Source organism: Gobio gobio, assembly GCF_949357685.1.
Source record: "Gobio gobio genome assembly, chromosome: 21".
NCBI classification, from domain to species: domain Eukaryota; kingdom Metazoa; phylum Chordata; class Actinopteri; order Cypriniformes; family Gobionidae; genus Gobio; species Gobio gobio.
In genome coordinates, this window is record NC_137117.1 from 29,194,738 (window position 1) to 29,208,308 (window position 13,571).

The 13,571-nt window shown below is 37.3% G+C and overlaps 1 protein-coding gene across 3 annotated transcripts in view; it reads right to left on the reverse strand.

Moving 5' to 3' along the window:
* Window positions 1–13,571, reverse strand: part of nol4lb (nucleolar protein 4-like b) — a gene marked incomplete at its 5' end in the record, with an annotated part of 130,275 nt that overhangs the window by 46,613 nt on the left and 70,091 nt on the right. For all 3 annotated transcript variants that reach the window (XM_079802395.1, XM_079802394.1, XM_079802393.1), the window contains one exon: window positions 13,183–13,330. In XM_079802395.1, the coding sequence (XP_079658521.1) occupies window positions 13,183–13,297 (115 nt within the window). The remainder of the gene's footprint in view (window positions 1–13,182; window positions 13,331–13,571) is intronic.

Consider the following 13,571-nt stretch of genomic DNA (forward strand, 5'->3'; position numbering starts at 1 on the left):
CACTATAGCGGTATCAGCCAATTTATGTTCATTTTTGATGATATGGTTATCATCCTGATAAGAAAATTATTATTTGCAGCTGAGACAATTCAGATTCGCACCATTCGCCATGATGGTTTTGAGCTGCTTGAAATATGATTGGAATCCCACCAAAAAGGAAAATACAATTAAGTGCATCATGTGCAGCGCAAGTCTGTCATATAGGCGACATAAAATTATAATGAGAACAGTACTGTAAAAGAACGTTGTGAATTCTTTGTCCATCCGTGTTTTAGTGTGTTGTTTTAGCGTGTTGATATGGGATAAGAGCATCCACAATGGAGTTACACCTTCATGACTAGCACACTTAAGTTTGCTTGTGCATTCACAGCCTTTTGTGCAATTGTAAGTTGCAATATTATGTTCATTTTGTGTATATGCTTTGGTTAAGTTAATTAAAGCGGTATTAAAGCACTTCAGTTTCAAAATAAAAAGTTATGGAAGGGTAAAGCTCTGAGTAAGAAGAGGATGTTTAAATATGCATATGATGATTTTCCCACCATGTTGAAAAAGTTATTAATTTATTATTTTTTCCATATGGTTCAATTAAACATGTCATTGATATTACAATGTTTAAATGCTCATGGTTTTAATTTATTTTAGCTATAGTCAGTAGTATCCATTTTGAAATAATACACAACATTTGTAATATCGCGCACAACATCATCCTTTTTGGATCTTGAAAGCGGCAGTACCTATGATGAAAAACAGCACTCTGGACATTTTGCAATTTTTCTTCTTCCGTGTTCTGTGGTAGAAAGAAAATACAGGTTTGGAAAATGATGGTGAGTAAATGATGAGAGAATTTTCATTTTTGGGTGAACTGTTCCTTTAAGTGAAGGGTTACATTACTCAATCTCTCCTGTGGTAACACCTATGTTTGTCACTTTTTTTTCTGTACCAATCGAACCAAGGTCACTGGGTGCCATTAACACACCTGCTTTAAATTTAGAAAAACAAACAGGCACGATGGAGTGCCCCTTTTATAATAGTTTATCTTATCTTCTTCGTCCAATAGGGTGTTTTATTCACCCTCCAGTAAAAGCAGAAGGAGCTGATAGCACCGGGTCCAAATTTCAGGGGCATTTTGGAGATTTATGGAGCAACCTTTACACGGTTTCTCTGAAATGTACCCTACCCACTCCCCATAAAACAATCAGGGAGAGGTGCACGGCCCCTGCGAGACGGTGCTTACACAAACACTCTTTCACAGCCCTCACACTGAGGCTTGAAACACTGAGCGAGCTGGAACAGGCGACGGGGACGGCATTTTGTGTGTGGTGAAGTGCGCCACCTCATAATCCCTGATTGTATCCAGGAGTTCACAGCACACACATGCACACCTCATTAAAAGTAAAGCAACCATATGATTAGGAGTCTACAATCTAATTGCCCAGAGATAACAAACATGCACATGTGCTAAAATCACAGCAGGCTGTCATTCCTGCAAACAAAACACATTGTTAGCCATCGGTCATGGGCACAACCCTATAAGTGTAATAATTAATTCAAACCCTTGTTATTTGAGGGTGGCATTGAGGGGTGGCAGTTAATAATTAAGCAACCTCTGGCCTTGGCTCAGTGGAAAGCGTCCTCTCTCACAGAAGAGGCCTTCAGTAGAGCACCCCAACACACACACACACACACACACACACACACACACACACACACACACACACACACACACACACACACACACACACACACACACACACACACACACACACACACACACACACACACACACACACACACACACACACACACACACACACACACACACACACACACACACACAATGGCAAAGAACAAAATGCTAGCACACTGCCTACTGCAAACACCTCAGCATACTATATTGCCTACCATACTATAGTGCGTAAAGTGCATACATACTACTATAAAACCCTATGTGCTTCAAACAACACTGTCCGTCACATGATTTTATAACATTTACTTCAAGTCCATTTATCACCTTGTGAAATATAGTTGTTTTTAAATTTAAAAATTTAAATTTAAATTTAATTTTTTTTATCCAACTATCCAATGTATCCCATTTTTAAATTAGAATAAATAAAAAATAAATTATAAAATAAAAATAAAATAAACAAACAATAAAATATAATAAATTAAAAAAAGCAAACTCATGCATTTGGTTTTGGTTGATATGAAACATTTATTGACCATTTCTGGACATGTTTGCAATCATTTAAAGGGGTAATGCATAGATTGATAGACCAGATGATCGCGGAAGATGTTTCAAAGCAAAAGGCGCCTATTTAAGTGAGTTTGTCATTGTACCGTTATGTTGTTGTGTTTTCATGAACCCACTATTCAAGCAACCCGCCCCTGAATTGCCGCTAATTTTAACCGGGTTTCTAAAGGTTTCACCAAGTCAAATTTAAGACTTTTTAAGACCATTATGAATTAAGTTTAAGACCTATAATCACGCAAAAAAAAAAAACCTACAAAGAAAATGCAGAAATCACAAAATTACTTGCAAAGCAAAATAATTAATTTATTAGTATTAGTAAACTTGCACTTCCTCATAGCTCAATCCCACCAGGATTGGAAACAAAATTTTTTTTTTTTTTTTTTACTGATTTTGTGGTGGTCATTTCCAGAATTTTTTTCATAATTAGGATGCCACATTTACCATATTATTATGTTAGATGCACAATAGTAACACATGACAATAAAAGGTCCAGTGGTGTGCTATCTAGCTTTAATAACATGATCACTTAAAGTGGGAAACGTGACCAAAATCTTACAAGTAAACCACATCAATAAGCAATTGCTTAATATAAGTAAAAAGTTCTCAAAGTAATCAAGTAAAGGGTGTGTATTTGTGTGTATTTAATCGTATTTGTGTTTAATGTGTGCAATCGTTCAGGGGCAATAAGCCTAGAAATAGAACACATTCGCGCGACGTTGACAGGCGGCAAACGCGCGCACAGAATCCACAGTCAGTCTGATATCGGTCAGTAACGAACTGAGTTTGTGGTTTATTAAATCTTTTTTAGTGCATATCATACTTTTATTTGGTCATTATGTGAGATGGCAGGTGAGAAAGATTCGCCTTCACTTTCACGACTGGAGAACTATGATTGAAGAATAAAATCTGTTTTGTCTGTGGTACAATCCGAAAAAGACTTGCGCCAATAACATGAAAGCTGATTGGCTGCAATATAAGATCTGGTCTCATTTGTAGTTGTAATACAGCGAACTATAGTTGGACTAGCGAAAGAAAGAACTACAACACCCCCAAATAAACACACACACACTAAAGCAATGGACATTGGAAAATTAAGACCTGTTTAAAATGATTTAAGACCTAGAACTCAATACTTTAGCGAATTTAAGACTTAAGACCCCGCGGGAACCCTGTTTTAAACCGAAACTAAAAAGCACGGCCGACCGGCATTCATTCATGGCCGCATTGTCATTCATTCACGGCTTCACAGTCATTCATGGTGCGTGTCCAGTCTGGCGAGTTCATGCCTATGGAAGTTTAACTTTCATTGGAATTCATTGAGAACACTCGCTCAGTTATAAATGTCCGTGCGGCCGTCTGTGTCTTACATTCTGTGAGTGAGAACCCACCCCTATGGGCGGGGTGGAAAACATGCGGAACTAGCTCCTACTACTGGCTGTAGTCATTAGCCTCTGGCCAAAAAAGCCTCAGACATTTATACTCTTAAAAGACTATATATTTATCTTGACAGAGAAAGGAAGGATCTTCGGGACATTTTCACATTCCCTCCTTTCCTGTCTCTTCCCATCTTTTTTATCTACAAATGCATCTTTATCAGCCGCTGCCCTCACATGGAGTCATTATGGGAGAGGGGGATGCCTGATCATGTGCGCAAAAGAGGGGGGAGGAGAACACTGGTCCGTTCTTCATGCTCCCTTCTTTTGTAAGATTCATCTGATGAGGCCTTCAGATTTTATCGGCCAGCTCCTTCTCGATTTCTCCCCTCCGTGCTTTGCTATCTCGCTCCGGGTCCTCCAGATTAACTCGGCAAACATACTCATAATCAAATAGAACACACACTGGGAAATGTCATATGTTAATGGCCTTGCATTTTTAATAACTTTTCCATTAGGTGATCATGTGATTATCGCCCTTGGTCTCTCCCACACAGTCTCTTTATTGCCTTGTAGGCTCATGTTAGGGGGACACAGTCATCTTTTTTCAATCCTCAGAAGTAGACGAGGACGACCGAATGTTTCAAATGACTTCACGTCTGCCTATCTATACACATGGTACATCAGAAGACTGACAGGCTAGTTTATTGGAAATAGCTGCACTCTTCAGTAGGGGTGGGATATCTGTCTATAGCTGCTCGGTCGGACGGTTGAATCAGATAAGAATCGGTGACCTGCTGAAACCAGAGAGAATGACCTGACAGCATTAATGAACCTTCTCCTCTCCTGCCTGTCATTCAAACGTGTCAACTCGACTGGCGAACACAACGCTGCTTTCGAGCATCAGGTGGTCATGCTATGCTTGTGTGAATGTATATAGTGCGTGCGATTGCCATGTTGATTGGAAAAGCGTGGAGAATATCAAGACAAGATATTTATAAAAAGTAGCAAAAAGTCCCATTCATTTAGAGAAAATTATTATCAATAAAATATAAACCTTTTCACATACAGTAGACATGAGGACATTTATCCATGGTACTTCATTTTCTTAAGAGGTGTTTTAATTTAAAAAGTTTCTAGTGGAAGAACCATCTATAATCCCAAAAACATCTCAACCTATCAGTGAAGCCACTGATACCATGCTGACGACCTCCTACTCCCATGAAGCATTGCGGCTGATAATTACTGTATATATGATGTGGATGATGACATTTGTATATATCTGAATATTTAGCAATCAATGTAAAATATATTGTTAAAACCATTGTAAAGCATTGTTGCTATTGTTAACTAACTAAACTTAATTAAACTTAAAAGTTTAAGCACTAAAATTACTAAAAACTAAAATAAAAACTTAAAAGCTCAATTTAAATATAAAGAACCAAAAACAAATAAAAATGGCAGAAGCACATTACTAAATTACTAAAACTGAAAATATTAAAATAAAAGCTAATTCAAAAAATTATTTGCAATTACAATATAGTAATAAATACTATAATGTTTAATAAATAATATTAAAACTATAAACTACAGATGGATAGTTCTACAAATAAAAGTTAGAGCTAGAGTCAGAACTCTCTATTGAAGAACTTTTAAGGTACTTTTTAAAAGTCCTATTGAGGCAATGAATGGTAAAAATCCTTTCAGAATCAAGGCCGCTGAAAAAATGGCCAGTCACTGTTGCGCTCTACAGAAAAGAGCTCTTTGGAAATTCAGTCCCACATGCATATAATCGCTGTCTTCTCTCACAAAGCAACTAGACGACCATAACACTTTATGAAGCTTTCACTGTCATGTTTCAGCCTGCTGCTTCTCTGAGTCACACAGTGTGCTATATGGCTGTTTTTCACACCCGAGTCGAATGCCTGGTCCAAATCCAAGTGCAATTCCACCCCCTCATCCAGCTTTTTTCCCCCTCAAATTGTACTTTTGGGTCTGAATCGCAGTACAAACCAAACACAAAGAAATCTTGAGTGAGGGGCAACTCTGATGGGGAGCTTCAGACTTTCTATTTGAGCATCAGTGAGGGGGTTTCCTGCTGGAAAACATACAGATCAACACTAACTTGTTCTGCTTTTGATGACTGTACCTGCAGCTGATGTTGTTGTTGGGCATCTCTAAGCTGTTTGTCTGTAAGCGATGAGAGAGTTCAGAGCAGATCAGAGGCGTTTGCTGTCTGAAGGACAGGAAGAGAGAGATTCTGAGCACTGGTGTGAAAAGAAGAGAGATGAGGAGAGGTGGTGACAGGAGCGGTGATGATGAAGGGAGAATAGTATAGTAGAGAAGCGGTAAAGAGAGGGGTGATAGAAGCATTTAACACTGACAGATCAGCCAATGTGTGTGTATTGTATGTATGAGAGCATGCATCTGACACGCATGTTGACACGCATTCCGGTGCAGCCATAGGAGCAATCACATGTACACACACACACACACACACGCACGCATGCACGCACGCACACATCCTGCGAAAACTGTAGGGTAGTTTCCACAAAATACATTAAGCAGCACAGCTGTTTTTAAGATTGATTATTTATAAGTAGTACCAAGTCAGCCTATTAATATTTCACAATTACTGCTTTTTCTCTGTATCTTTTTTAACATAAATATAACCTTGTTTGTGAGCTTAAGTGACTTGAAAAATCTTACAGATCTTCTGAACAGTACTTGGATTGAATGATAGACATAGTTCAAAATGAAACTCCTGTGTGCTGGTTAAGTGTTGGATACAAGGGCAATATTGTGATATCCATGTCTAACAGCCCCCAGGATAATCACACCTTTTTGCTAAGCATTAAATAAAAGTAGGAGCTTCACACGCTTATCTAATTATTTATTTTTACACTTGACTTCTATCACTAGCCTCCAGAGGGAAAGCCGTCAAAGTCACACTGTCATTTTCACATGGCCTACTTTCCCTACCACACACACACACACACACACACACACACACACACACACACACACACACACACACACACACACACACACACACACACACACACACACACACACACACACACACACACACACACACACACACACACACACACACACACACACACACACACACACACACACACACACACACACACACACACACACACACACACACACACACACACACACACACACAACACAGGCTCTGGGATGCGGTTGCGTTTGTCCTTTGGGTTACTTTGCCACTAGGGTTGAAACAAATCCACCCATGTAATGACAAAGGTCATTCAAATCCATCTGAGCTTTAATAGCAGGTCTGAAGCACTCCAGCTTTAGCTTTTCTGAGCTTCAGCTTATGACCAGATCCTCTGATGGCATCCAAGGAACCTGTCACTGGAGGCAAAGGTGTACTATGACCTGATTATGCATTAAAAGGCACAAACAGGCATTTAGTAAATGAAACCATAAACGCATTAATTCAACAGAGCTTATTAAGAACATGCTCGGGTCATATTTCACCCCAACTAAAAGAAATTAAATATAATATGAAATAAGATATACAGTAAATAGTGTTTAAATATCATTTAAATAATATATTATTGAATTTGTAAAGTATACATTATGGCATTAGTTGAACTGCCTTTCATTAAAACAGTATATATATATATATATATATATATATATATATATATATATATATATATATATATATATATATATATATATATATATATATATATATATATATATATATATATATATATTAATTGCATTACAGTCATTTTACTGTAAAATGAAGAAATATAAAAATACTAGGGCTGTAACAATATATCGTGTCACAATATATCACAATACAAAACTGCAACAATATGTTTCGTGAATAGTTCACCCAAAATGAAAATTACTATGGGAGGAAAAAATTCAAGTTTACGGAGTTTTAGTGTCAGTACTACATTAAACTACTATATAATGTTGAATATGTATAATGTATAATATTGCAATGGGGGAATATTTGTGGGTCATGATGCCAAATGTCTTATATTACCATTAAAAAGTGGCCTGCATTATTTTAAACAGAATTTTGAAATAGTGCAAGCATTTTTGTCTAAAATAATTCTGTATTTTCAGCATCAGAATCATGAAGATTTTTATTCTGGTGTCACCATTTTCCTGTGCTTTAGGTTACCAGCACCAAGTCCAAGCCTATTAATTTCCACCCCAATGTAAGCATTTTAATCAACAGTACAGTACATCTTTTCTTAACCTTTTACCATATGTCTTGGTGTACTGTATCACAATAATATTGTATCGGGAGTTCAGTATCGTGATATGTATCGAATCGTGACATGAGGGTGTCGTTACACCCCTAAAACATTCTGTAAAAAATTATTACAAAAAAAGAGAATCACTGTTTGGAAGACGAATAATATGAGAAATGTTGGGGGAAGGGTCTGAACTGTCATTAAAATAATAAACATTATTTTTATATACTGTATTTTTATAAAATAAACATATACAATTTTTTGTGAGATCAAGAAACAATGAAGGCTGAAATGAACTTACATTTCCACATGACCATGTCTGAAGCATATTCACTAACCAGAAGGAAATGGCTCTGACTAATAATGCCTTTTTAATGCACACTAGCCAGGTAAGGATATGAATCACTAGTTCACATTTATTAAATGCTAGTAAAGGCACATAATTCACTGCTGCAGGGCTATAATGCAGTAGTAAAGTGCTGTATAATGCAGTATCTTAGCTTTATTATACGCCACAGCAGGGATCTGATGAACCTTTCCAGGCCAATCACAGGGTGCAGTGATGTACAGGGGTAGTACGTTGCTTTGGGGCAGACCATGACCTTGACAGCATCTGTTCAGAGAACACGGCTCTGAAGCACTGAGTAACATTTTTTTGCGCATTTTTTAGAGTGTTTGTCCCTCATACTGAGGTGTTAAGCAAATTTTCTCTATCCTGCAGCTCCTAATGTCCACTTGAACCATCCCCCCACTCTCTTCTCTTCCTCTCTTTTCCTGACTGGAGCCACAGTGTCAAGACCGCTCCTGTTTGCACACACACCAAAACATCTAATACACCATTACACATCTATGCAGAAGTTAGGAAGGCCATTTACTGTATGAACATACTGAGTAAAGCCACACAAACTAGAGAAGACCAACATCTAAATGGAAAATATATATATGACTTCACAGACTCACTATTCCTGTGTAAATGACTAGAACGGACCAGCAATGGTTGACTTCTTTTGAAGCCGCTACAACATATTACTTCAATCCAAGAGAACAATTTTTTTTTTAGTCCACAGGTCAGACCGACAAGCTGGGATGAGATTAACAGCATGAGTAATTATGCATTTAGACAATGATTAACTTTTACAAGAGGTCAAACGGCTACAAGGAAGGAAAAGAGACGACTATACCTACATGGCCACCTCAAAAAAGAAACTTTCTGCACAGTGTACGATCACATTTGCCTGTGTCTCCTCATGTTCAGGCAATCTGAAATCAGCCTGAGGTGAAGAAGGTTATTCTATGTGGCAGAACATTTCATTTTCAAGAGCAACTCTAATCAGTCAGAGAGAGAAGTCTTGATTACCTGACCTCCCTCTTTTTTCTCTTTTATCTCTTTTTCCAGCTCTCCTGCATCATCATCACCATCATCATCTCTATACATTCTTGTCAGAGTCCTGCTGATAGAGGGGTTCAGGGGGTCTTTCTCAGCTGATGGCCCTCAGAGAGTACTTTGCCCACGCCTGGCCTCATGACAGAAACTCCAGAGGACAGCAGCACTGCCCCTGCTCAACAGCTGTGTATGTGTCAGCCGCTTTTATCCCGAGGAACTCACAGTGCATTCAAGTTATACACTTTATAACTTCATGCTTAAATCTCCATGAGCTACAGGAAGGCGTAGTTAAAGCCATGGAGATCCTAAACAAGGCTTTTGCAGGGAGCCATTCAGTATTCTACACTTTCATAACAGGTTCCTTGCAGAAAAACTGATTTAGCAATTTAGTAATTGGCAACCATCAATTCCACATTCCAGCTCATTCTGGTCAAGAACTGCACATTCTGACCACCATGTAAAAAGACAAACCAAAGTGGGGGAAAAAATTAATTATCATATTTTCTGGAAAATCAGTCGCACATGACCCACCAGGTCAAAATTGCATTGTTTAGAGTAAAAAAAAAACACAGGAAAGTTGCATCAGTGTACAAGTCGCATTGTATTATTACTTTCAGAAATAATGTAAAATACTGGTTTAAAAAAAAAAACCCTCTCTATCAAATCCCACTCTACAAGAAATCCTATAAATGTAATGGTATTCAGAGCAAAACAGGAATGAAAAATATAACTAAAAAACAAACATACATTATAAAAAACATATATCATAAAATGCCAAGCATAAAAACAAATGTGTGTCTGTGTGAGTAATTGAGCTATACAAATAATCTAGGCTCACATACCTCTCTTATTCGGCACTAATCCAGTGTGTTTTGTGTAAGTCGCTTTGGATGTCAAGCTTGTAAAGAAGTACAACTGTAATGACGCATTCACACAGTTATCACACAGTTCACACATGATTTGATAAATGTATCAAATTTAAAATACATTTATAATGCTATTCTTTGTGTTATATTATCTTGGAAGTAAAGTACAAAAAAATTATTAAAACTGCTGCGAGGGTGTTCCTAATGCATGTGGGACTGAATTTCCAAAGAGCTCTTTTCTGTAGAGCGCAAAAGTAACTGGCCATTTTTTCAGCGGCCTTGGTTCTGAAAGGATTTTTACCATTCATTTCCTCATTAGGACTTTTAAAAAGCACCTTTAATAAAAAAAATAAAAAAAATGATATTTGCTGCCGTCTCACGTTTACCGCTATACACTATAAAAAATGGTGCTATATAGCACTAAAAGTGTTTCTTTGGCTCGTAATCATAGGGGAACAACTTTAAGTGCTGTATAGCACCAAATCTTGGTGCCTCAGCGGTTCTTTGGGATGACTGAGGTGCTATATAGCACCACTACCATATACAGAAACTGTTAAGATATGGTGCAAGTTTACACAACTATGACAACTTCCGCTTCAAAGAATTTATTTAAGAAAATAAATTAAATACATAAACAAACGTGCAAATAGTTCACCCAAAAAAAAAAATTCTGTCAATCATATTGTTCCAAATCTGCATGACTTTATTTCTTCCACAGAGCACAAATGAAGATATGTCCATAGAACGAAAGTCAAATGGGCCCCAACGGTATATTCAAAATATCTTCTTTCATACAGGTTTGGAATGACATCATAGGGTAAATGATGATATCATTTTTGACAAATGCATTTTTGAGTGAAGTATCCCTTTAAAAACTACAGCATTATTCAAAAACAAAATACAGGGTAGGTCAAATACTATTTTTGTATTTCTGATGGGAATTCATTGATTCATTGATGTGGACAGAGACTTCACTTGTCGTGGCTGAATGAGCAAGAAAAGGTGTATGCTGGGAGGGTAAAGTCACTATGGGAAATGGTTCAGTTTGCGATTCAGTAGCTAATTTTATTTACTGAGTGTTTGCGTCTGTGTGGGTGTGTGTTCACATCTGTATGTTTATCTGAAGTATCTAAAAAGAAAACCGTATATATGCGTTTTTGCTCTGCTTTCTGTATTGAAGTTTTTAAATTGCCTTCAATACAGAAAGATTACAGCTATACTTCCATCATAGACGGAGAGAGAGGAAGAAGGGGAAGAAAAAATGCTCTCTGCTTCACCATCATTATCTAAATGCAGGGCTTTCTCGGTCGCTAATGTCACCCACTGACAGAGAAAATGCTGGAAAATGTAGCAAGAAACCACTGACCTTAAAGACCCGGAGAAACGTCATCTGACCCTTCCAGTAGCTCACACAAAAATGAAAATGTATCATTTATCATCAGGACTAAAGCTTTCATGCTTCAAAACACATGACTCAATTGACGACACTTCTGAAGTAACACGATAACAAAGTGAATTTTTCTAGTCGCTATTCACTCATAAATCCAGTGATCGAGTCAGTGAGTTTAGAACACAAGAATTGGGCCAGTACAATTCATAATGGTTTTGTGAATCAAGTTAACTGATATATTAAAAAAGATCTGATATAAAAGAAGACGAACATCGCTACTTCTGTCATGAACTCTCATTAAAGTGCCAAGGACAGCTTTGGCAGATGTAGGTATTTTCAGTCAATAATGAAGCTCCTGTCACCATTCATTGTAACTGCATGGAAAAATAAAGAGATCTCATTTTGTTTTTCATGGAAGAGAATACAGGTTTGAAACTATATGAATGTGAGTAAATGACGACGGATAAATGAATTTCGGGCTGTACAAGTCCTTTAACCATCTAAAGACACATCCACAACACTCTATATCTTCAGAGCCTTTTCTCCTTATCTCTATTCATCTATAAAATTTTCTCTTTGTCCAAATCCTTCTCTTTCCTTGAAAGCAGAAGGGAGGAGGCCACTCGATCACAATCAATACCTACATCTCTTCTCGCCTCATTCTGGCCATTCCACCGCTCAAAAACAGCATGTGTGTAAAAGAACATGCTTCATCTACTTACACACAAAATCTCTCAACAACACTCCCAAAAACACAAATCAGTATTTTGGTCTTATTTTCAGAAACATCGGAGCATCTAAATCATCTATAATAAAGCAGAAGTAAAAATATCCAAAATATTCAAACTTGTTTTCAAAAAATATATGATGATTTTGATAATTTTATTTATTTTACTATACACTACCATTAAGACTTTTATTCCGCAAGGATGCATTAACTGTTCAAAAGTTACAGTAAAGACATTTATGACGGTATTTTAAATAAATGCTGTTCTTTTAAACTTTCCAGTCATTAAAGAATTATGAAAAAAAAAAATCCACAAAAAATATTCAACAGCACAACTGTTTTCAACATTAAATCAGCATATTAGAATAAGTTCTGAAGGATCATGTGACACTGCAGACTGGAGTAAAGATGCTGAAAATTCAGCTTTGACATCACAAAAATAAATACATTTTTAAATATATTAAAATAGAGAACAGTTATTTTAAACTGTAATAACATTCCACATTATTACTGTATTATTAATCAAATAAATACAGGCTTGGCGAGTATAAAAGACTTCTATCAAAAATATTTTAAAAAAATTGTACCAACCCCATTTAGACATAGATATAAATGAAGAATTTTCTTAAATATATATTTATTACTATAACATGTTTTTATTTATTTATGGAAAAACCTCACTAAATCTCACTAAATGTATGCATTTCTTTGTTTTATTTATGAATTTTCCCAAGGGATATTCTTTGAAATCAAGTCTAAATATCCCACATTTAGTGGAAAAATTGTGTATCCCTCTTCAGTAATGTTTAGATTTGATTACTGGAAAACAAGAGAAAAATACTGATAAAGGAAATGACTTTTTATGCTGGAGTGATCAGAGGGTTCAACCCCTTCTATTAAGACGCAGATGAGCATACAGTGACTCTTACCGTCCTCTTCCTTGTGCGTGTTTTGCGGGCTGTGCATCCTATCTGCGCTGGAGGGGTGGTTCAGGTCAGACAGTGCGGTGTGACGTTCAGCTGATATCCATGTGGGGTCACTCATATCAAACTCCTCACTACTCACTGAACAGTCATCCTGCGGAGAGAGAGCCAGAGAGATGTCAGTCCGACAGCTGAGGCGAGATTGCTCATATCGGCGCCACGTCTGTGCATGTGTGCAAAACTAGAATAGATGTGAAAGTCAGATTGGGCCGTGATGTTGGCAGGCAAACAGGCCCATGAGGAGGGCTGTCAGAGAGAGCAGTCACCCCCTGCTGAGTGACAGCATCACTCATATACACACACACGCGCGGGCAGTGGCCTACCGGGACCACCAA